Here is a 22710-nt window from a genome sequence, read left to right as displayed (position 1 = left end):
CATTTGAATCCAGGTCTGTCTGACTCCAAGCTTGGGCTGCCTTGTTTGCTCAATGCCTTTTTTAGTAGTTTCTTCCCAGAAACAGCCTCTAAGATAAGGATTTAAGTGCAAGTAGTTTATTTAGGAGGCAATCCCAGGAAGAGTGGAAAGGGAGTAGGAAAAAGTAATATAGTGATGGAAAGAAAGCCAATAGACCATGTGTTATCAAGCCACTAATCCCTAAAGCGCAGTCATGCTGGAGGACTCCAGGAGACAGGGTAGAACACATCTAAGAATTGTCCCAACCTGAGGGATGAGGAAGCTCTTCATCAGTGGCTATGGGTCCTTCCTCACCAATTTCCTGTCATTGACTAAGGATTGTTTCCAGAGGCATTGACTTACTGGCGTTTCCAGCTTGCCTGGCTTAAGGCCTGAGATTTCTCCTTTTGCTGCAGAAAAAATGCTCTCAGGTAGAAAGTCACGGGTGTTTACAAGAAGCAGCCTTTGAAGGCATTTGCATGGGGTACCACCAACATCTGCTACAATGCCTTACAGAGAGTTTAATAAAACAAAAGTTTAGCATTTTCATCACAGTTGTTTCTTTCCTTGGGTCAGGCACAAGTCAGTAGGGGCTGCAGGGCAATAAGTGACCGACACCATGTGAGTTCAAATCACACTTGACCCTCAAACCTGGCACATTGTCCCAAACCAACAGTTTCTTCCTTATGATGAGATCATTGCAAAGGGGCTTTCTTGGTCCTTGCTGCTAATAGACCCTTGTCAGATCCATCCCATTGGCCTTCCTCTCATGACCAGAAATATTTGAATCCTAGGATGATCTCAGTTAACCTGAGACCCCTGTAAGATATGGTTTATATTTCTCCTTTAAAAAGAAAAACATTCAGGAAGCAATAAAATCAAGATTTTATAAAGAAAAAGAAATGGGTTCTTTCTTTCCTAAATTAGGCTATTTTGATTAAAGTGAAGACTGCATATACATTTAAAGCTTCAGTGGGAAATGCAAAGATTATGGCTCAATTCCATGTTCTCTGTGCTTCATGCCCTCTCTCTCCGTGATACCGTTCAATCAGGTAGTTTCTCTAACTATCCTTAGTTAACCAACATCCAAGATCGACAGGGCCCTGCAACAGAAGGAGCTGGACAATCACATGTGAAAAGTTGGTTTTGAATTAGGTATATGAATAGGATTCTTAACCTGAAATCCTTGGAGAGGTTCCTGAATGTTTCTGATAATTATATATACACATATATATATATATATATATATATATATATATATATATATATATTTACATATACATATATGTGTGTGTATATATATGTATATATATGTGTGTGTGTGTATATATATATATATATATATATATATATATATATATATATGAAATGTGCACATTAGCATTTTTCTGGGGAAAAAATAGAAAGCTTTTAGCAAATTCCCAAATTATATATGATCAAAAAAGGTTAGGAACCCTTGGGTTATTAATAATTCCAGAAGGCACTGAATGGCTTGAGGAAAAGCAACAGGGCAGCCTTGGATCTTCCTAAGCAGAACTGAGCTCATTCTTCCAACATTTATTTTATAATTCAGTCTACAGCTTCTTTATTTTTGAATCTTTTATCCTGGCTATAAATCTTAACTGTGTTTTTAGATTTTCATATACTTTGCAACTTTGGTGGTTCTATAAACTGGAGCTTGGTTAACATGAACAGAGACTTTCACACTTCAGAAGTGAGCCAATGGGAAAAGCCATTGGCCCAATGCTCTAAATTATAAAACATTGCCTAGACCAGGCAGAGTCACTAACCATGACACTAGAGAGACCTAAAGTTCCATATTAGGCTCAGAGGGGTGAGTCCTGAATAATCCTAATAACAGACCATCAAAATATATAAAGCAAAACTGACAGAACTGAAGGGAGAAATAAACAGCCATATAATAATAGTTGGAGACATGAATACCCCACTTTCAATAATGGATACAACAACTAAAAGATAAATATAGGACTTAAGTAACACAATAAACCAAGTAAATCTAACACATACAGAATCAAAAATAAAACTGGAAAGGTCACAAATTTGTAGAAATTAAACAACATACTCTTAACCAATTGATCAAAAAAGAAATCACAAGAGAAATTAGAAAACACAAACAGAACATACCAAAACTTAAGGGATACAGTGAAAGTAGTGCTCAGGGAAAAATTTATAGCTACAAATGCTTACATTAAAAAAACAAGAAAGATCTGGGGCGCTTGGATGGCTCAGTCAGTTAAGCATGCGACTCTTGATTTTGGCTCAGGTCATGATCTCAGTGTCGTGAGATCGAGCCCCGCAATGGGCTCTGTGCTCAGCGCAGAGTCTGCTTGAGATTCTCTCTCTCCTCCCTCTACCCCTCCCCCTGCTCAAGTGTGCCTTCTTTCTCTCTCTTTCTTTAAAATAAATAAAATTAAAAAAAAAAGATCACAAATTAACCACCTAACTTTATAATTTAAGGAACTAAGAAGGAAGAAAAAACTGAAGCTGAAGCTAGCAGAAGGAAAGAATAATAATTAAAGCAGAGATAAATGAAATAAAGAATAGAAAAACAGTAGGGAAATCAATGATTCTTCAAAAGATCAACAAAATTGATAAACCTTTAGCTAGATGGACTAAGAAAAAAAGAAAAGACTGAAATTACTAAAATCAGAAATGAAAGGGGAGACATTACTACTGATTCTACAGAAATAAAATATTTATAAGATAGTATTATGAACATATTGGATAACCTACATGAAATGGGACAAATTCCCAGAAATCAAGACCAAGATTAAATCATGAAGAAATTGAAAATCTTAATAGACCTATATCTAATAAAGAGATTGAGTCAGCAATCAAAAATCTCCTTACAAAGATAAGTACTGGACCTGAGGGCTTCACTAGTGAGTACTACCAAACATTTAAAGAAGAACTAATATTAATTCTTCTTAAACTTTTCCAAAAAATTGAAGAGGAGAGGACCCTTCATAATACATTTTATAAGACCAGCATTATTCTGATATCAAAGAAAGACACTACAAGAAAAGAAAACTATAGATCAATATCCCTTGTGAATATTGATGCAAAAATCCTCAACAAAATACAAGCAAAATGATTTCAGTAGCACATTAAAAGGATTATACACCATGACCAAGTGGGATTTATTCCTTGGATGCAAGGATGGCTCAACACATGAAAAATGGTCAATATAATATACCACATTAACAGAATGAAGGGAAAAAACCCACATGATTATCTCAACTGATGCTGAAAAAGCTTCTGACAAAATTCAACATCCTTTAATGATAAATACACTCAACCAAACAGAAATAGAAGGAAACTACTTCGAGGCATTTGAGTGGCTCAGTTGGTTAGCGTCCAACTCTTGGTTTCAGCTCAGGTCATGATCTCGCAGTTGTGGCATCAAGTCCTGTGTTGGGCTCTGCGATTGGCGTGGAGTCTGCTTCAGATTCTCTCTCCCTCTCCTTCCCACTCACACACACACTCTCAAATAAATAAAATCTTAAAAAAAAAGAAGGAAACTACTTTAACATAATGAAAGCCATTATAAAAACCCATAGAGAACATCATACTCAATGATGAAAGACTGAAAGCTTTTCCTTTAAGATCAGGAACATGCAAGAATGCCCATGTTTGCCACTTCAACATGGTACTGGAAGTTCAAGCCAGAGCAATAAAACAAGAAAAAGAAATAAAACACATTCAAATTGGAAAGGAAGATGTAAAATGATCTTTGTTCACAGAGGTATGCCCTTATATGTAGAAAACCCTAAAGATTGCACCAAAAAAACTGTTAGAACTAATAAATGAATTCAACAAAGTAGCAGGATACAAAGTCAACAAACAAAAATTAGTTGCATTTCTATACAACTAATAAGGAACAATCTGAAAATGAAATTAAGAAAACAATTACATTTACAATAGGCTTCAAAAAGAATAAAACACTCAGGATTAACTTAATCAAGGAGGTGAAAGATGTACAGTGAAAACTTCAAAACAATGATAAAAGAAATTAGACACATAAATAAATGCAAACACACTCCATGTTCATGGATTGAAATACTTAATATTGTTAAGATGTCAATATTATCCAAAGAGATTTATAGCTTAATCCCTATCATAATCCCAGTGACAGTTTTTGCAGAAATAGAAAAACTCTTCCTAAAATTCATATGGAATCTCAAGGGACCCTGAATAACCAATACAATCTTGAAAGAGAACAAAAAAGCTGATGGTTCACACTTCCTGATTTCAAACTTATTACAAAGCTACTGTAATAAAAATAATTTGGTACTGGGATAATGGCAAATATACAGACCAATGGAATTGATAGTCCAGAAATAAACCCTCATATATATTGTCAAATGATTTTTGACAAGGGACCATTCAATGGAGAAAGGACAGTTTTCCGAACAAATAATGCTGGGAAAATTGGATAGCTACATGCGAAAGAATGAAGTTGGATATTTACCTGACACCATACACAAAAATTAACTAAAAAATAGATCAAAGATCTAAATATAAGACTTAAAACTATAGAAATCTTGGAAGAAAGCCTAAGGCAAAAGTTTCATGACATTGGCTTTGTCATTGATTTCTTAGATATGACACTAAAGACACAGGCAATAAGAGAAAATGGACAAACTGAAAACTTCATGAAAATAAGGTTTTGTACATCAAAATACAGTATCAAGAGAGTAAAAAGGCAACCCACAGAATAGGAGAAAATATTTACAAATCACATATCTGATAAGATATTCATATCCAGAATATGTGGAGAACTCCAAAACTCATCAACGTAAATACAAACAACCCAGTTAAAAAATGGGCAAAGGACTGTTGATGGGAATGCAAACTGGTGCAGCCACTCTGGAGAATAATATGGAGGTTCCTCAAAAAGTTAAAAATAGAACTACCCTACAACCCAGCAATTGTACTACTAGGTATTTACCCAAAGGATACAAACATAGTGATCTGAAGGGGCACCTGCACCCCGATGTGGGTTTTTTTTGTTTCTTTTTTTAAAGATTATTTATGTATTTGAGAGAGAGAGATAGAACAAGCATGGGGAGGGGCAGAGGGAGACAGAGAAGCAGACTCCCCACTGAGCAGGGAGCCTGATGTGGGGCTTGATCCCAGAACCCTGGGATCATGACCTGAGCGGAAGGCAGACGCTTAACTGACTGAGCCATCCAGGTGCCCCTGCACCCTGATGTTTATAGCAGTATTATCAGCAATAGCCAAACTATGGAAAGAGCCCAATGTCCACCGACTGATAAATGGATAAAGAAGATGTGGTATATATACACAATGGAATATGACTCAGCCATAAAAAGAATGAAATCTTGCCATTTATAATGATGTGGATGGAGCTCGAGTGTATTTATGCTAAGTGAAATAAGTCAGTCAGAGAAAGACAAACACCATATGACCTCATTCATATGTGGAATTTAAGAAATAAAACAGATGAACATATGGGAAGGGGGGAAAAAGGAGAGAAGGAAACAAACTGTAAGAGCCTTTTAACAACAGACAACAAACTGACATTGATGGAGAGCAGTGTGTGGGGGATGGGCTAGATGGGTGATGGGTATTAAACAGGGCACTTGTGATGAGCACTGGGTGTTGTATATAAATGATGAATCACTGAATTCTCTAGAAACCAATATTGCACTGTATGTTAACTAAAATTTAAATTTAAAAATGGGCAAAGGTTTTGAATAGACATTTCTCCAAAGAAGATACATAAATGACCCATAAGCACATGAAAAGATATTCAACATTACTAATCATTAGGGAAATGAAAATAAAAATTACAATGAGATACCACCTCACACCCACTAGGATGGCTACTATAAAAAACAAACAACAACAACAACACAAATGGAAAATAAGTGTTGGGGAGAATGTGGAGAACATGGAATGGTATCACTGTTGGTGGGAATATAAAATGGTACAGCCATGTGGAAAAGAGTATGGTAGTTCCTCAAAAAATTAAAAATAGAATTACCATATGATGGTATATACCCCCCAAAATTGAAAGCAGCGTCTGGCAGAAATATTGGTATACCCATGTTCACAGCAACAATATTTACGATAGCTAAAATGTGGAAGCAACTTAAATGTCCATCAACAGGTAAATAAATAAAATGTGGTATATACGTACAATGAAATATTATTTTGCCTTAAAAAGGAAGGGAATTTTGACATATGCTGTAAGATGGATGAACTTTTGAAGACAAGTGAAATAAGCCAGTCACAAAGGATAAATATTCTATAATCTTGTTTTGTTTTGTTTTTAAAGATTTTTATTTATTTATTTGACAGAGAGAGAGAGCACAAGCAGGGGGAGTGGCAGGCAGAGGGAGAGGGAGAAGCGGGCTCCTCACAGAGCAGGGAGCCAAACCTAGGGCTTGGGGCTCCATCCTAGGACTCCACCCCAGGACCCCAGGATCATGGCCTGAGCCGAAGGTAGACGCTTAACCTACTGAGCCACCCAGGCGCCCTTGTATGATCTTGTTTATACAAGGTACTTAACCCAAATCATAGAGACAGAAAGTAGAATGGTGGTTGCCGGGGGCTTCCCAGGCGTAGGGGGGTGGAATGGGGAATTGTTTAATGGGGATGCAGTTTGACTTTCATAAGATGAAAACAGTTCTGGAGATGATGGTGGTGACGTTGCACAGCATTATGAATGTATTTAGTACCACTGAATTGTGCACTTAAAAATGGCTAGGATGTGTATTTTATGTTTTGTGTATTTTACCACAATAAAAAAAAAGTTGAGAAAATAAAGACAAAAAACACTGGAAGCTATTACCTTAAAAGCTAAAAAAGACGGGAAAAAAGGGAAAACCAAAAAGCAGACAAACAAAAAGGAGGGGGAGGAGCATAAAATTCCAAACAGTAGGAAAATGGCACACCAGGCAGCCATTTTGTAATTGTAAATTACTGAGAATCGATGTTGATATTAAAACTCTCATGTTAAAATAATATGCATCATATCATATTATTGTTTTAATATATTTATACATATATATATATATATACAGTTGGGAGAAATCTAGAAGGGAATGCACCAAACTGCTAAGAGTGGTACTCCCTGGGATTATGGATGATTTTTCATTTCTTATCTCTATTTTCTAAAATAAGCATGTATTAAGAAAAATCAGTGTTAAGTTTCTAAAAACCAAGTCAACTTAAGGAAAAAACTTTGTAATCTCAAGTAACTATGTTAAACACTTATAGGAGAGGGATGAAGAAAGGGAGAGGTTTTCAAGTCTAATTCAATACAAAGCTAAATTTATTAAATACCTGGTTTCCCCAAATCAGTATGATTTTAGGTTTTGGATTTTTATTTTAATTTTAACTAAGACTTTCAAAACGTAGCTCTTCTTCCTATTAAAAAAATGTAATCAGTTGGGTTAATTTCTCCCCAATTCGATTTAAAACATTAACCCAAAACTCAATGTCTTAAACACTAAAGACTAATTCCCATTAAAAACCGTGAAGCATGCTAATATAGGAACACTGAATCATTCTTCATTAACAGTAACTACCTCGATTGAAGAGTAAACAAGTATGCATGGAAGTAAAACAAAAATCCCAACTAACGAGCATCATTCTGAGATCAAGGGCGACAGCGAATAATTTTGAAATTGCCATCAGAATTACGCAAAGATAACCAGACCGAGGATTGATGTTTATTGACTATCAAAAACAAAGTCATTCAAAATAGCACACAAAACACAGAGCGCACCACTTCCTTCTGAAACCTAACCGCCCTCTTCCTCAGTCCCTTCCTCTGACCCTGGAGAATGCCTGTCGCCACTTCCCCCGCTCGTGCAGGGCGCAGGTCCTGCACCAGAAGCCCTCGCAACAGGGCAGGGAACTCATTTCTTTCAGGCGTTCAGGGGCGGGACTCCTCGGCCCCGTGCGCACTCCGAGCCCCTCCCGGCCGGCCCCACCCCCCTACCCCGGGCCGCGTCCCGCCCCGCCCCGCTCGCATTCTGTGGGCTTCTCCCACGCTCCCTGCCTGTGTGTGACGAGCCGGCGGCTGGGAGGGGTCAACTGCGCACGCCCAGAGCGCTGCGCTGAGAGTACCGGAGCGACCTGGGCTGTACTCCCGACACGATGAGGCGCGGCGTTCGGCGGGCTCCTTCCCGGAAGCGGAAGCTTGGGGGGCGGGCCAAGGGGGGCCGGGAGTCAGCGGCGGTTAATTCTTTTTATCGGGCGGCTTTACTTCCCTCCGTGTGGGCTTCCCTGAGGCTGCGAGAGATGGTCAGGTCCGGATCTCGATCGGGCCAGGTGAGGGCTGCGGACCCGAGGCGTCCACCATGGGGGTAGAGAGGGATTGAGGGGGTTCTAGTGCCGGGAGAAGTGCAAAACTCTGAAAAAAGTAAAAACAAAGGCAATGCGGCGGCATTAAAAATGCTGAGAAAGGGGAGTTGGGGGGACACCCAATCTTAACATCCCAACAGCCGCTCCGTCCCTAGACGTATATTCTGTTTTAACCGTAGTAGTCCGCCAGAGTGCTGGCTTCGGTGTGGGGCGCGGGTTCGAGTCCAGCCTCCGCCCTGGGTGGAGGAACCTCTCCAAGGCTCAGTACATTGTTGCATCAAATCCAGGTTCTCGGCTTTTCCACCTAGTGCCGCTATTAGCTGGTCCTCCGTCACAATTGCTGGTTATTTTACCACTAGTAAAAACAAACGTCTCTGGGCGCCTGGGTGGCTCAGTTGGTTAAGCGACTGCCTTCGGCTCAGGTCATGATCCTGGAGTCCCGGGATCGAGTCCCGCATCGGGCTCCCTGCTCGGCGGGGAGTCTGCTTCTCCCTCTGACCTTCCTCCTTCTCATGCTCTCTGTCTCTCATTCTCTCTGTCTCAAATAAATAAATAAAATCTTAAAAAAACAAAACAAAACAAAAAAACCACAAACGTCTCCCAATTAGTGCCCCCGCCTTCAGCCTTACCTTTCTCAAATGCATGCCCCTCGTTGTAACTAAATGGTTCACTTTTCTGCTTAAAAATTGACACGAACACTTTGGTTTCAAGGTAAAAATCTCAGTTCTTTGGCCTGTCAATACAGCGGTTTTTGATCCCACCAGTGCATTCCTTACCAGACCCCGCCTCCGTTCCTGAAGTATCCAGCACTGTTCACCTGTTCTGCATGTCCTGGATGCCCCATGCCCCCTCATGCTTCCATGCCTTTGCACTTTCTTTTCTGTCCGGCTTAGAATGCTCTTCTATTCCTGGTATCTCCACTCTCCATCTCCTCAGCTCGAGGGCGACGTATAGAAGGCTTGCCTAGCACTCGTACATCCCCATTGTTTGGGTGCTCCTTGCCGCCCGTTTTGTGCTCTGTGCTAACCAGAATCAAACTCCTTTTCAGGCGAGAGACGTTGCCAATATGTTTACCTCCCTTATTACACAATTTATATTCTCAAGGCTTTGGACAGCACCTGGCATATAGTAGATTTTCAGGTAATGAATCAACTATTTCTCAGAGACTCGCTACCTAGAGTGATCTTACTCCTCTTTAAATATATCCACCTCTCTTTCTGTTTTTTTAATCTCCCTTCATTTATCAATTCACCTGTAATGCTGTCTTCCCCATTAATGTGAATCTTACGCTTTTTTTCAAGACCTGGCTCAAGACTTTTTTTTTTTTTTAAAGATTTTTATTTATTTATTTGACAGAGAGAGACACAACGAGAGAGGGAACACAAGCTGGGGAAGTGGGAGAGGGAGAAGCAGGCTTCCCACGGAGCAGGGAGCCTGACGTGGGGCTCGATCCCAGGACCCCGGGATCATGACCTGAGCGGAAGGCAGACGCTTAACGACTGAGCCACCCCGGGTGCCCCTCAAAAGACTTTCTTCATGAGTACTTCCTGACCATCCTCACCCTTTTAGATCTTTCTCTTACATTGAGTAACCTCAAGAGTATGTGCAGTCAGAAAGCGGGGGAAAACATGGTTTTTGTAATCATGGTCACCTACAGATTCAGATTCCCAGTCTGCCACTACTGTGGTAGTGATATTAAGCAAAGTACTTTTTACTTCTCTAAGCCTCCTTTCCCTTAGCTATAAAATAGGTGTAAGTAGGTATCATTCTGCCTCAAAGAATTGGGGAGATTAAATGAGAGAACCTGGTAAAACATCTCTTTCACTCTTGGCATAAATATGCAACAAAATTTGGTTCTTGTAAAAACAGTTTACAACCATCTTAACGATAAGAATAGCTAACATTTAGGTAGCACTTGTGTGAAAGATGCTACTCTTAAGTATTTTTACATAGTACACATAATTCATTTAATATTCATAATAGCCTTATGAGGTAGATACTATTATCATTTCCATTTTATAGATGAGGAAAGTGAGGAACGAAGAGTTCAAATAATTTTCCTGTAGTTACAAAACTCATTAGCAGTGCAGCAGGATTCAGACCTACAAAGCTGGTGCCAGAGTCCATTCTTTTAAACATTACACTATATTTAATCAGATGTATGACGTTGAACAAGCCTCCTTTCTGAAATTTAGGTTCTACTTCACGGAAATAATAAATCATGGGATGTGGATTAAATGGAAATGAAAGACTTTGGGATACTCTATTCTACAAGTGTAATTTTATCTTGTACTTGTTGGTAGGAGATACAACTTGTAAGAAAAGCTTATATTTTTCTCAAATAGCAAAGAAAAATAGTGCAATGATAATACCCAGTGGAAGTAAATGTGAGATAAAACAAAATGATTGTCTCATGCATTGTGATTTGTGTATTTTTGTAATTTGTGTCAAGGGCTATTAAATGAATAATGGCCTTTCACCAAATAAATAAGCTTTTAATCCTGACTATGAAAAGGCTTTTTTCTGTATATTGGGAGGTTTATTTCAGGCGGTTTTTCAATTGTGAAAAATATGAAGCAAACCTAGGACATGTTATATTACTTCCACTCAAAGAAATACTGTACAACCATTAAAAGAAAATTTGAAGGTATGCTAATATGGAAACAGATTTAAAAATAAAACCATAAGATTTACTCTTTTGTAACTAGCTAGTCATTATGACTAAGTAAATAATTGATATGAAAAAAGATTAGAACACCCAGTAGCAATATCTAGTGCCTAGATCTTGGTTTCTAAATACCATCGTCCACTAAAAGGAGCCATGACTTCATGAAGGAATGGTCAACTCCACAGCTGAAGCAGGAAAATTATAAGATGAGCCTGGATACATCAAAATAAAAAGCATCTGCAGAGTAAAGGAAACAACAGAGTGAAAAGGCAACTTACGGAATGGAAAAAAAGATTTGTAAAATGTCTGTCTACTAAAGGGTTAATATTCAAAATATATCAGGAACTCCTACAACTCAATAGCCAAAAACCAAATAACCTGATTAAAAAATGAGCAAAGGACTTGAATAGACATTTCTCCAAAGAAGATGTATAAGTAAGCACATGAAAAGATGTTCAACATTACTAGTCATTAGGGAAATGCAAATCAAAGCCACAATGAGATAACACCTCACACCTTTTAGGATGGCAATTCTCATTGGCAAGGATATGGAGAAATTGGAACACTTGTAAACTGTTGGTAAAAATGTAAAATGGTGCAGCTGCTATAACAAATAGCATAACGTTTCCTCAAAAAGTTAAAAATAGACCTCTTATACGATCTAGAAATTCTACTTCGGGGTTTTTATACAAAAGAATACAATTTTAAGGAGATATTTGCACTTCTGTGTTCATTGCAGCATTATTCATGGTAGCCAAGATGTGGAAGGAACCTAAATGTCTACTGATGGATGAATTGACACAATGGAATATTATTCAGCCTTAAAAAAAGAAAAATCCTGCCATATGCAACAGGGATGAATCTTAAGGATATTATACTAAGTGAAATAAGCCAGTCAAAAGGGCAGATACTGCATTATTCCATTAATAGAAGGGATCTAAGATAGTCATAATCCATAGAAGCAGAGAGCAGAATGGCAGATGCCAGAGGCTGGAGGTGGGGGGATTTGGGGAGTTGCTGTTCAATGGATATAAAGTTTCAGTTATGCAAGATAAATAAGTTCTAGAGATCTGCTGTACAACATCATGCATGTAGTTAACTATATGGTGTTGTGCACTTAAAAATTTGTGAAGAAAATAGAACTCATGTTAAGTGTTCTTACTACTATGAAAAAACAAAACCAAAGGATGAGCCCAGAGCACCTTGTTGCAGAAAGTAAGGAATTACTCAAAAAATAGTGGGGACATATTAAAATGATACAAGAGCCAGTTTGAAAAGGCTACCACTGACAGAATCTGGGACAATGGAGCATCAAAATATTTTAAGTAATGATGATAATGGATCATAACCCATTGAATAAAATAAGAATGAGTCCATACTTACAAACAAGGAAAAGTGCTTACCTAGAGTTGAATGCCAACTAATAAATGTAGAAGGAATGATGTAAGTTAGACAAGTCACCATTTCACAAACAAGTGGATTAAGGCAAGAATCATCAATGGGTGCTAAAACTACTGGGTGAAAGTCTAATGAATAGGAAGTCTGCATAATCTCAAAGTATCTGCCCATTAAATGCTTAATACAAAGGTAAAAATAGTAACCTTACAGTGAAAAACCTGGCAGACACCATCTTAAATAATCAAAGTTTACATCACCTATAATGGGAAAATTGATACCATGTGCTTACTCATATTAAGACAGACAAAACTTCCCTTTTGTGGTATTTCTACCAAAAATGTACAACCTCAATCTAATCATGAGGGAAAATCAGACAAGTCTAAATGTCCGGAGGGACATTCTACAACATAACTGGCTTGTATTTTTAAGATGTGAAGCTTATAAAAGCCAGTGAGTGATAACCCGAGGAACTATTCCAGATGAAAGGAGACTAGTGAGGTGTGACAATTCAATGCAACATATGATCCTGCATTGCACATGTACTAGCATTATTTTTTATAAAGAACAGTATTGGAATAATCAGCAAAATGTGAGTAAGGTATGTAATTTATAATACAGTATCAGTGTTAATTTCCTGGTTTTGATAATTATACTGTGGTTATATAAGTGACCGTGTTCTTGGGAAATATTTAGGAATAAATATTTAATATCATACCTGCAACTTACCCTGAAATGGTTCAGAAAAACAATAATACTATTTGTATATATTTTTTGTATTGTATATATTGTGTTAATATATATATTTTGAGAGAACATGGAAGATATAGTGAAATATCAACAGTTGGGGAATCTGGGTAAAGGTATACAGAAATTCTTTGTACTGTTATTTCAGAATAAAAATTACAAAAAAAAGTTCTGATGGAAATGTGCCATTATTATAGTTACTGTTGCTTTTATCCTGGGTAATTTTCATTACCTTGTTTTCTGTAATATAACCTCATGTATATTTTTTAGAGAAATATCATGTTATCGTACAATTATGCCATGTGTTTACCTCTGTATACTTTTTTAAAAATTTTGAAATAAAATAATTGTGGTAGTGGTTTTTAGACTTGGTCTAGAACATTGCAGCACCATGGTTTGGAATTTTATTATGATTCTGGCCAGAACACCAACATATGTATGTACCAACGGGAAAGACCCTAAGGATGTCATGCAGGGACCAGCAGAGCAACATTACATAGGGTCTTATTTCCTACGGCGTTGGTTCTCATTGCTGGCCTTATGACTCCATCATATCCCGGGTTATCTCAAGGAGAAGTGTAACTCTATTAACCCAGTTTTTAAAATGTACTCTCAGGGGCGCCTGGGTGGCTCAGTCGTTAAGCGTCTGCCTTCGGCTCGGGTCATGATCCCCGGGTCCTGGGATCGAGCCCCACATCAGGCTCCCTGCTCAGCGGGAAGCCTGCTTCTCCCTCTCTCACTCCCCCTGCTTGTGTTCCCTCTCTCACTGTGTCTCTGTCAAATAAATAAACAAAATCTTTAAAAAAAAAATAATTAAAAAAATAATAATAAAATGTGCTCTCAGTTGCATATAACTCCAGATAGTTTAATAGTTACTGCTGAAAGCTATCTTGGGATGAAATATGTAACATGTCAAGAGAAACCATAAATGTAACTGCCAACAGTGGTGACTACTTCTGAAGGGTGAAATGAGGGAGTGAATAGGGAATTTAATTTGTCCTTTAAAAATTCTATTTTAGGGACACCTGGGTGGCTCAGTCAGTTAAGCGTTTGCCTTCAGCTCAGGTCATGATCCCAGGGTCCTGGGATTGAGCCCGGCATCGGACTTCTTGCTCAGCGGGGAACCTGCTCTCCCTCTGCCTGTCACTCCCCCTACTTGTACTCGCTCTCTCCCTCTGGCAAATAAATAAAATCCTTTTTAAATTATATTTTAAATAGAGATTATAGTTATCTGTTATTAAGATATAAGAAGGTATACCATGGAAAGTCTCCCTTCTTGCTCTGTCCCCCAGATTCTCATTTTCTCTCCCCAGAGGCAAACACAATGAACTTTTACTTGCCTAACTTTCAAGATAGTGGATGCACGTTAAAGCAAGTGCATTTTTTTCTTGTACACAAAAGGTAGCCCACTTATTTTACTTTTAATAATAATAATTCAAATTGTTATTAATATTTAAAAATAATAAAAATAAAATTGTTTTAAAAATATTGTTATATGAGTTTGAGAAGAAAGTAAGAGAATGAAATTTGGATAATGAGTTTTCATGGGCTGGTCTTGTCAGGCATTCTAAATAATGTGAATAAATAGAATCAGAGTTATGAACTCTATGCTGTATGTTGAATTAACTTTATGTTTTGAAGACTTGGGGAATGTAGGGCATGCTCAGATTGAATATAGTCCAAACTTAACTCTAGTAGATACTTCTAGTTAAAATAATACCTCAGTTTCATTTTCAGCTTACACAGATAGAAGAAACAAATATATGTGCTGTTTGCTTGACATTTTATGTAGAACAAACTATTAATAAGAGTTCAATTGTAATTATGGATTTATAGGATATATCACATTTATAAAAAATTACTAAGATGCTATATACATCAAATGGAATATTATTCAGCCTTAAAAAGGAAGGAAATTTTGACACTTGCTACAAGACATTAGGTGAAGTGAAATAAGCTAGTCACAAAAGGAAAAATACTGTATGATTCCACTTATATGAGCTTCCTAGAGTAGTGAAATTCATAGAGACAGAAATTAGAAGGGTGGTTGCCCAGGGCTGGGGGCAAGAGTGGGTGGGAAGTTAATGTTTAATGGGTACGGAATTTCAGTTTGGCAAGATGAGAAGATTCTGGAGATGGATGGTAGTGTTGGTTACACAGTGTGAATTTATTTAATGTCACAGAACTGTACACTAAAAAATGGCTACAATGGTAAATTTTATGTCATGTTTTTACCACAAAAAGAAAGGAAACAACATTTCAGGTTTTGTCAAGACAGCCTACTGAGAATATAATAGAACAATATTTGTATATTTACTATAATATAATGCATTATATCATAGGTGTTATCTTCAGGAAAACACACTGGACCTGCTAAATTAACAAATGGAAAGAAAGGGTAAGTATTTAAAGAAGTTTACAACTTCAGAAAATCTCAAGAAACATTTCAGGTCTTTTGGGTGCACTAAATTTTGCCTACCCCAGAAAACTAGGTGGGTCTCTACCTTCACAGACTCAGGGGAGGAACCTTCCATATCTACTCATGTTGATCATTTTAGTGTTTAACAGCCCTTATAATCTTTATAAAATCCTATTTAAGTCCATTTTATGGACAAGCTTTCTTATCCAACCTTTGCTGGGAAGAAAATGACTACTTATTAATATATTTTGGAAAAAAAATTTTGTAGTATTTGTGAAAATATTAACGAACTTGTTTTCTAGGACCCATTTAAGAAAGATACCACGTTTTAATGCAGATTCTGGCTATGCTATCCATTCTGATTCAGAAAGTCAGGTAAGATTAAACTGAATAGATACAATATACACTATTATAATTAATTTTCAGGTTAAAAACTAAGAATTGGGAATAAAAATTCAGAGGTAAAGTATTGAAGGCTTTTCGCTTTAAAATATTTCTGCCAATAATAAATTGCTTCTGAAAAAAGAAATTTTAAAACTACATAATTTATTTATTTTTTCCTCTGCACTAAAATTTTGTCTATGCATTTCTAAATGGCTTTCTCCTTACAGACTGAAACTGTACAAGGGCTTGATGGTTGTGCTTCTTTGCTGCAGGACATTTTGAGAAATGAAGATTCAGGTTTTTTAATTTTTTAAATACCTCTTGGCTAATCACCTTTTCTCAAATAATTCTCTTAATGCAAATGAATTTTTGTTTTAATTATTAATAGGTTCAGAAATAGCATATTCAGAAAATAGATATAATCCCAGATCCTTAGAAGGCAAAAGATTTGGAGCTAAAAAGAAAGGACATGAAAAACATGTTCCTTCAGGAGTCCGGAAGGAAATTTGTAAGTATTTTTTTCTCTTTTTTGTTTAAATATGATCTTTGGGGGTGTGACTCTTGATCTTGGGATTGTGAGTTCGAGCCCATGTTGAGTGTAGAGATTACTTTAAAAATAAATAAAATCTGGGGCGCCTGAGTGGCTCAGTCGTTAAGCGTCTGCCTTCGGCTCAGGTCATGATCTCCAGGTCCTGGGATCAAGCCCCGCATCAGGCTCCCTGCTCAGAGGGGAGTCTGCTTCTCCCTCTCCCTCTGCCTCTCCCCACTGCTCCTACTCTCTCTCTGTCTCTCTGTATCTCTCTGTCTCAAAAAAAAAAAAAAAAAAAATTCTATTTAAAAAAAAATAAATAAAATCTTAAAATATATATATAATCTTTAATTCTGAGGGTTTTGATAAATTATTGGGAGTATGCAGTTGGTCTTTCATTTTAATATGTGGGTTATTCAGGTGTGTATGTGTGTGCTTATGCTTCTCTTTCTCTATTCTGCTTCTAACTACTGGGTAGTTACTTTGTTTACCATCACTTTCCCAAGAAGAAAAGTAGAAAAAGTGACAGACTGGGTTTTGTAGAAGAAAGTTCAAACTCAGAATGACACTTATGAGGTATATATAGTGTTATCTTTGTTCTCCTTGCCACTCAATTCCATAAATAACCACAAATTGGTTGTGCTTCATGTGCATACTTATAGATACTAATTGTTTTAAAGTCATTTTATGTGTATATGTTGTAAGTAGGTTTATTACTCAACTTTAAATGCCAGGTTTAGGATTTTGTCTGAGGGCCCAGCGTGTAGATTAAGTACACTTTTATTCTTGCTCTCAAAGCTCTGATTTTTTTTTTAATGGTCCAAGTATCAGAATTGTTACAGGGTTTCCTGTCTCTCTTACTCTATTTTCCCCTGAGAGCATGAACTGGACAAGGAGCAAGGTGAAAGAGTTTTATTAGATTTTAGAAATAACACCCGTAAAGAGGGGTCTTGTAATTGTAGGAGTTTACAGATACCATTTATTAGAGATTTTAAAGATGTGGTAAAAATAATTTTTGACTGGAGAATGTACACATTCATTAACTACTTTTAAAAGACAATTTGAGGTGATTTTCTTTAGGGGGTAATAGTGGTAAAGCCCTTCTATAAAGTAGATGATAAATTGAGCTATTTCTGAGAGTCTTTTCTTCCCTAATATTTTATGGTAAAAGTTTTTGAAGAATCATATTTCAAGAATTTGTTTTCCCTTCTTCCATATTAGTATCTTCAGATAAGAAGAAGCATATACCTAATGAAGCTTCTGCTGGAAGTGAGAGAGACTCATCAGATATACCACAGAATTGGTCATTGCAAGATCATTATAGAATGTATTCGCCCATAATATACCAAGCCCTCTGTGAGCATGTGCAGACTCAGATGTCACTGATGAATAATTTGGCTTCAAAGAACAACCCTAATGGAATTCCTACTGTACCTTGCCAGACCATGTCTGATTCTGGTTAGTATGAATGATATTTTAAAAAGCATGAATATAAACTCTAATTATGTTACCTACTTATTGTAAAAGCAGTATGAGATGTGATAACTTTTTCTCCTCTTACCTTTTAGAATCTCAGGCAACTGTACATTCTAGTTACGGCTTATCTACCTCCACCCCAGTCCAGTTACTTCAGCATCCATCCTGCCCTCCAGTGGTTCATTCTGTGGGTACAGTTTATACATTATACAAGTAGTTATTTGCTTTGAGAAATTGTCACCTTAAGAGAAAAAATTGAGTTTACTGATTGATAATGCATTATTTTTTCAAATTATTTTTTACTAGAAAAGTTTTACCCATTTATTAAGGATGATGATAAGGGGGGGGAGGAGGAAAGAGATTATCAGAAAAAAGAAATCACCCATACCTACTACTTAAGCACATTTGCTGTTAACATATTGATAGAGCACTTGTCAATCATTTAATTCTCTGGTTTTTATTTAAGTTTGCTTTCTTTTAAAAATATAGTCATAAGGGCACCGGGGTGGCTCAGTTGGTTAAGCACCTGCCTTCAGCTCAGGTTATGATCCCACGGTCCTGGGATCTTGCCCCATGTCGGGCTTCCTGCTCAGTAGGGAACCTGCTTCTCCCTCTCCCTCTGCATCTCCCCCTGTTTGTGCGCTCTCTCTCTGTCAAATAAATAAAATCTTTAAATATATATATATAGTCATAATTAAATTATACAGTTTTATATACTACCTTTTTTACTTAGCATTTTATTGTAAACATGTTTCTCAATTAACGTATACCTTTTGTAAATTTTTAATATGTTAATACTCTATTTACTGGATATACTATAGTCCACATAACTACTCCCCTATGATAGGACATTTAAGTAACAGTTTTTTACTACCATAACGTTTCTGTAAACATATTTGTGCAAAAGCTTTTCGTATGTTTGAGCTTATTTTCTTGCAATGCAATTTCCCAAAGTGGAAGTTTGTTTTAGTCCCAAGGTGGACTGATTTTTGATGCCTTTAAACCATGTGTGATATTTGCAAACAGTTCATTTTAGTCATGGCTTTATACTGTTCCCATATTGCAGAGTGAACTAATTAATAAGCTTTAAAAAAACTAGAATATCGTGCTCAAGGGAAATCCAGCTTACTCACTGGTAAGCTATAACTCCATCCTGCAAAAGTCATTTTCTAATATTTCTGGTTTGAGTTTATTATAGTTAATGCCTACAAGTCAATGCTCATATTTTTGAAGGCTTAACTTGTTTTCTTCTGTCTGTAGGAGGTTCAAACTGATGGTGACAACCAGTTTGCATCACGAAGTAAAACAGTTTCTGTGAACTGTGCTGATGTTCTACAGAATTCCTTCAGTACTGGTCTTGGCGTTCCATGTAGCCTGCCTAAAACGGACAAACCAGCTGTTCCACCATTTCAGCAGCTGGGTCTTATTAATGGAATTCTGCCACAGCAAGGAGTTCCTAAGGAACCAGACCTATTAAAGTGTATTCAAACATATGTGAATCTCTTGCATTCTCATCCGGACAGTCAGATTTGCCGAAGCCCCACTCTGTTGCCACCAGCTTTCCTGTCCAGTAATGAAGACAAATGTGCCAAAGAACAAATTGGAGAAGTCACAAGTGAAGGAAAGGATTTAAACATACACATGCAAGATTCCAGAATAAAGGATGTGCAGAAGGCAAAAAATGTGAACCAGAGTGCTGAAAAAGCCAGAACTATAAAGTATTTGTTGGGAGAGCTCAAGGCCCTGCTAGCAGAGCAAGGTATATGAGCACTTTTTTTTTTTTTTTAAGATTTTATTTATTTATTTGAGAGAGAGAATGAGAGACAGCACAAGAGGGAAGAGGGTCAGAGGGAGAAGCAGACCCCCCGCTGAGCAGGGAGCCTGATGCGGGACTCGATCCTGGGACTCCAGGATCATGACCTGAGCCGAAGGCAGTCGCTTAACCAACTGAGCCACCCAGGCGCCCTATATGAGCACTTTTAAAATAATTTTCTTTTTTTTTTTAAAGTTTTTTTAAAATTTATTTATTCATGAGAGACAGAGAGAGAGAGAGAGAGAGGCAGAGGCAGAGGGAGAAGCAGGCTCCCCGCCCAGCAGGGAGCCTGATGCGGGACTCGATCCCAGGACCCTGGGATCATGACCTGAGCCGAAGGCAGATGCTTAACCATCTGAGCCACCCAGGCGCCCTAAAATAATTTTCTGTAGTGGGGTGTTAATGCTAAACAGAAGTGCCATATTATTTAGTCATCATTTATATTTAGAATAGTCGACATGGAGTTTGTGGTATTTTCCACAGAAATATGTCTTGAGCTAATAAGGAAGTGAGTTCTGCCTATTTTATTGTTACTTTTTAGATTTTGATCTCTTGTTTCCTGTGGATTTGAAATGTACAAGAGAGTGTCAAACAGTCTTTTACTTGCAAGTGTGTATTCATTCTACTTGATCAAAAAAGACCTTGAAAAGATTCAACTGAAAAGAATTTATAGCCATAAACTTTTAGGGGTTACAAGAGCCCTAAAGATGATTAACTCCCTAGAATAGACTGGTAACTTTTCCTATTTTAAAAAGATGCAGATATTTTCTTCCCATCATTCTTTAATAACCAGCTGTTATAAGGTTTAACAAATCTGACTTTGAGAAGTAATCCAAACCTTTTAATGCCATTTTCAGTTTACTTTTGGGGTTTTTTTATAAATTAAATCAAGAAAAATGTCTTAGGTCGAGTTATGAGATATTTGAGCCAAGTCATATTCATTTGTTTTCATTATGTGTATATACTAAATAATAGCTTTCACTTGGAGTGAGTTACAGATTTGTCATCTTAGAAACCATAGAAACCACAGTAATTGATTATGGCAGCACTGACTGAATACCTAATATTAGCAGATTGATAAAAAGAGATTCCAAATCTTAAAATGTGTTATAAGAACATGGCACTATTAATCTGAAGGCTTAATGTATTAAAATCTCCATGTTTTCAGACCTTCAATTTATTACTATTCTCTTAACCAAATACTTAGTCATAGTAAGAATAATAATAAGAGTAACAGTATTGTCATTTATTGAGTATTTACCATGTGCCTGGCACTGTGCTGAGTGTTTTATATGCATTATCTCATTTAATCCTCACAGCAATCCCATGAGGTATTGGTATCTCTATTTAACTATCAAGAAATCTAGGCTTCAGGAGGTTAAGTAATTTGACTAAAGTTCCATTGCTAGAAAATGGTGGAGCCCAGGTCTCTGCCTCGAATGCTTATGAGCAAAACCACTCTACAAAGGATTGGTAGGGAACTTCTCAGTAGTTGGTCACAGATGTTTACTGTGTACATGTACTTTATTTACATCAGGGTGTTAAAATACCCATGGGATTGAGTAAAGTTTTGTAATTTAGAGTATACTTTCTACCTCTTTTGGGTATAAGAGAGTAAATATTATAATTATTAAATGTTTTCAGTCCACAGAAAATTTGAATGGAAATGAAGGGGCAATTATAAAAGGACAAAAGATCTAAAATCCACCTTCTCCCTGTGTCTGTTTGCCATCTCTCAAACCATCCACTTCCTGAAATTAATATAGCAAAAATGGTACTGCTTTTGATGTGGACACCAAATGAGGTGTGGCTGGTTTTAAATCTACTTTATAAAATTAAATAATAAAACCTTATCAGAGTAGATCCTCCCTCAATATTTTGCCAAATTGAATAACCTAAAGTGAATTATTTGCTTATGCCAGGATCAAAGGTTGTGTTGTAAATGTTATTACTGTAATCAATTTTAGGAAACCCTTCAGCAGTGATAGGAGTCCAATAGTCCTTTGAGATTGTGAGCTAGGAGACATGTCAGCTATCTTCCTACTGGACTCTTTAACTGAAAAAAAAGACTAATAATCCTATGATAGAAGATTAATCTTTAGTTCACTGAATTTAATTTCTTTAGAATTCTTTTGAATAAGCAAATACAGGGAGCAGGAAAGAGGAAAATAGGATTTATATACATCACAATTATAAGTAATCGAGCTGTTGGTTTTTAGCAAATATGTACATATCTGAAGAATTTTCTTTTTAGTAATACACATGAATAATCATCCAAAAATAATTTATGGTATTGTTATTACTTATTTCTTCTCTCTTTTATAGAGGATTCAGAAATTCAGAGGTTGATTACAGAATTGGAGGCATGTATATCTCTACTTCCAGCACTAAGTGGAAACACAAATATTCAAGTTGAAATAGCACTGGCCATGCAACCACTAAGAAGTGAAAATGCTCAGTTACGCAGGTACGAATCATTCTTTGAATATTTTTGTCATATGCAAAGATGTCCTATGGCCAGAACAAAGGTGCCAAATGAGCTATCTAGGACTCTGTAAGAAAAATAGATTTACTGTTTATTGCGTTTCTACTTTTACTTCTCCATTTCTAAACATTGCCAGCATTCTTACTTCTGCTTGCTAGGACATATTTTCTTCCACCTCCTTTGCCTCCACTGTCACTTGGTTGATAGGGTATAGAGAGAAAAATGAAGTTCCTCAGGACATTTGTCAGACTAGTCTGGGCTGTGCTGCAGTAACAAATTCTAGAATCTCAGTGGCATAGCATGGCCAAAGTTTCTTTCTCCTTCATGCCAAGACCCTCTTTCATTCTATCACTCAGGGTTTAGGTTCCCTCCATCTTATGAGGCCACTGTCTCATAAAACATGTTTTTCAGGGAA

General features: G+C 37.0%; 1 protein-coding gene across 5 annotated transcripts in view; it reads left to right on the top strand.

Annotated features, from left to right (window-relative positions):
• Positions 1-8215: 8215 nt before the first annotated feature.
• CCDC14 (coiled-coil domain containing 14) overlaps positions 8216-22710 on the top strand; it is a 41113-nt gene continuing 26618 nt past the window's right edge. For 2 of the 5 annotated variants that reach the window (XM_045903011.2, XM_064571636.1), the window contains exons 1-9: positions 8217-8346; positions 15532-15587; positions 15911-15983; positions 16220-16289; positions 16381-16500; positions 17743-17979; positions 18090-18184; positions 19258-19756; positions 22136-22277. In XM_045903011.2, coding sequence (XP_045758967.1) covers positions 8317-8346; positions 15532-15587; positions 15911-15983; positions 16220-16289; positions 16381-16500; positions 17743-17979; positions 18090-18184; positions 19258-19756; positions 22136-22277 — 1322 coding nt within the window. In that variant the 5' untranslated portion in view covers positions 8217-8316. Of the gene's footprint in view, positions 8347-9427; positions 9520-15529; positions 15588-15910; positions 15984-16219; positions 16290-16380; positions 16501-17742; positions 17980-18089; positions 18185-19257; positions 19757-22135; positions 22278-22710 lie in introns of those variants that run through there. The other 3 variants (XM_064571540.1, XM_064571684.1, XM_064571583.1) reach the window with 3 other exon arrangements.

Source organism: Mirounga angustirostris, unplaced genomic scaffold, assembly GCF_029215605.1.
Source record: "Mirounga angustirostris isolate CCGP_5_RB_7025 unplaced genomic scaffold, mMirAng1.0.hap1 SCAF_1, whole genome shotgun sequence".
Lineage (NCBI taxonomy): Eukaryota > Metazoa > Chordata > Mammalia > Carnivora > Phocidae > Mirounga > Mirounga angustirostris.
This window is presented reverse-complemented; position numbering and strand designations above follow the sequence as displayed.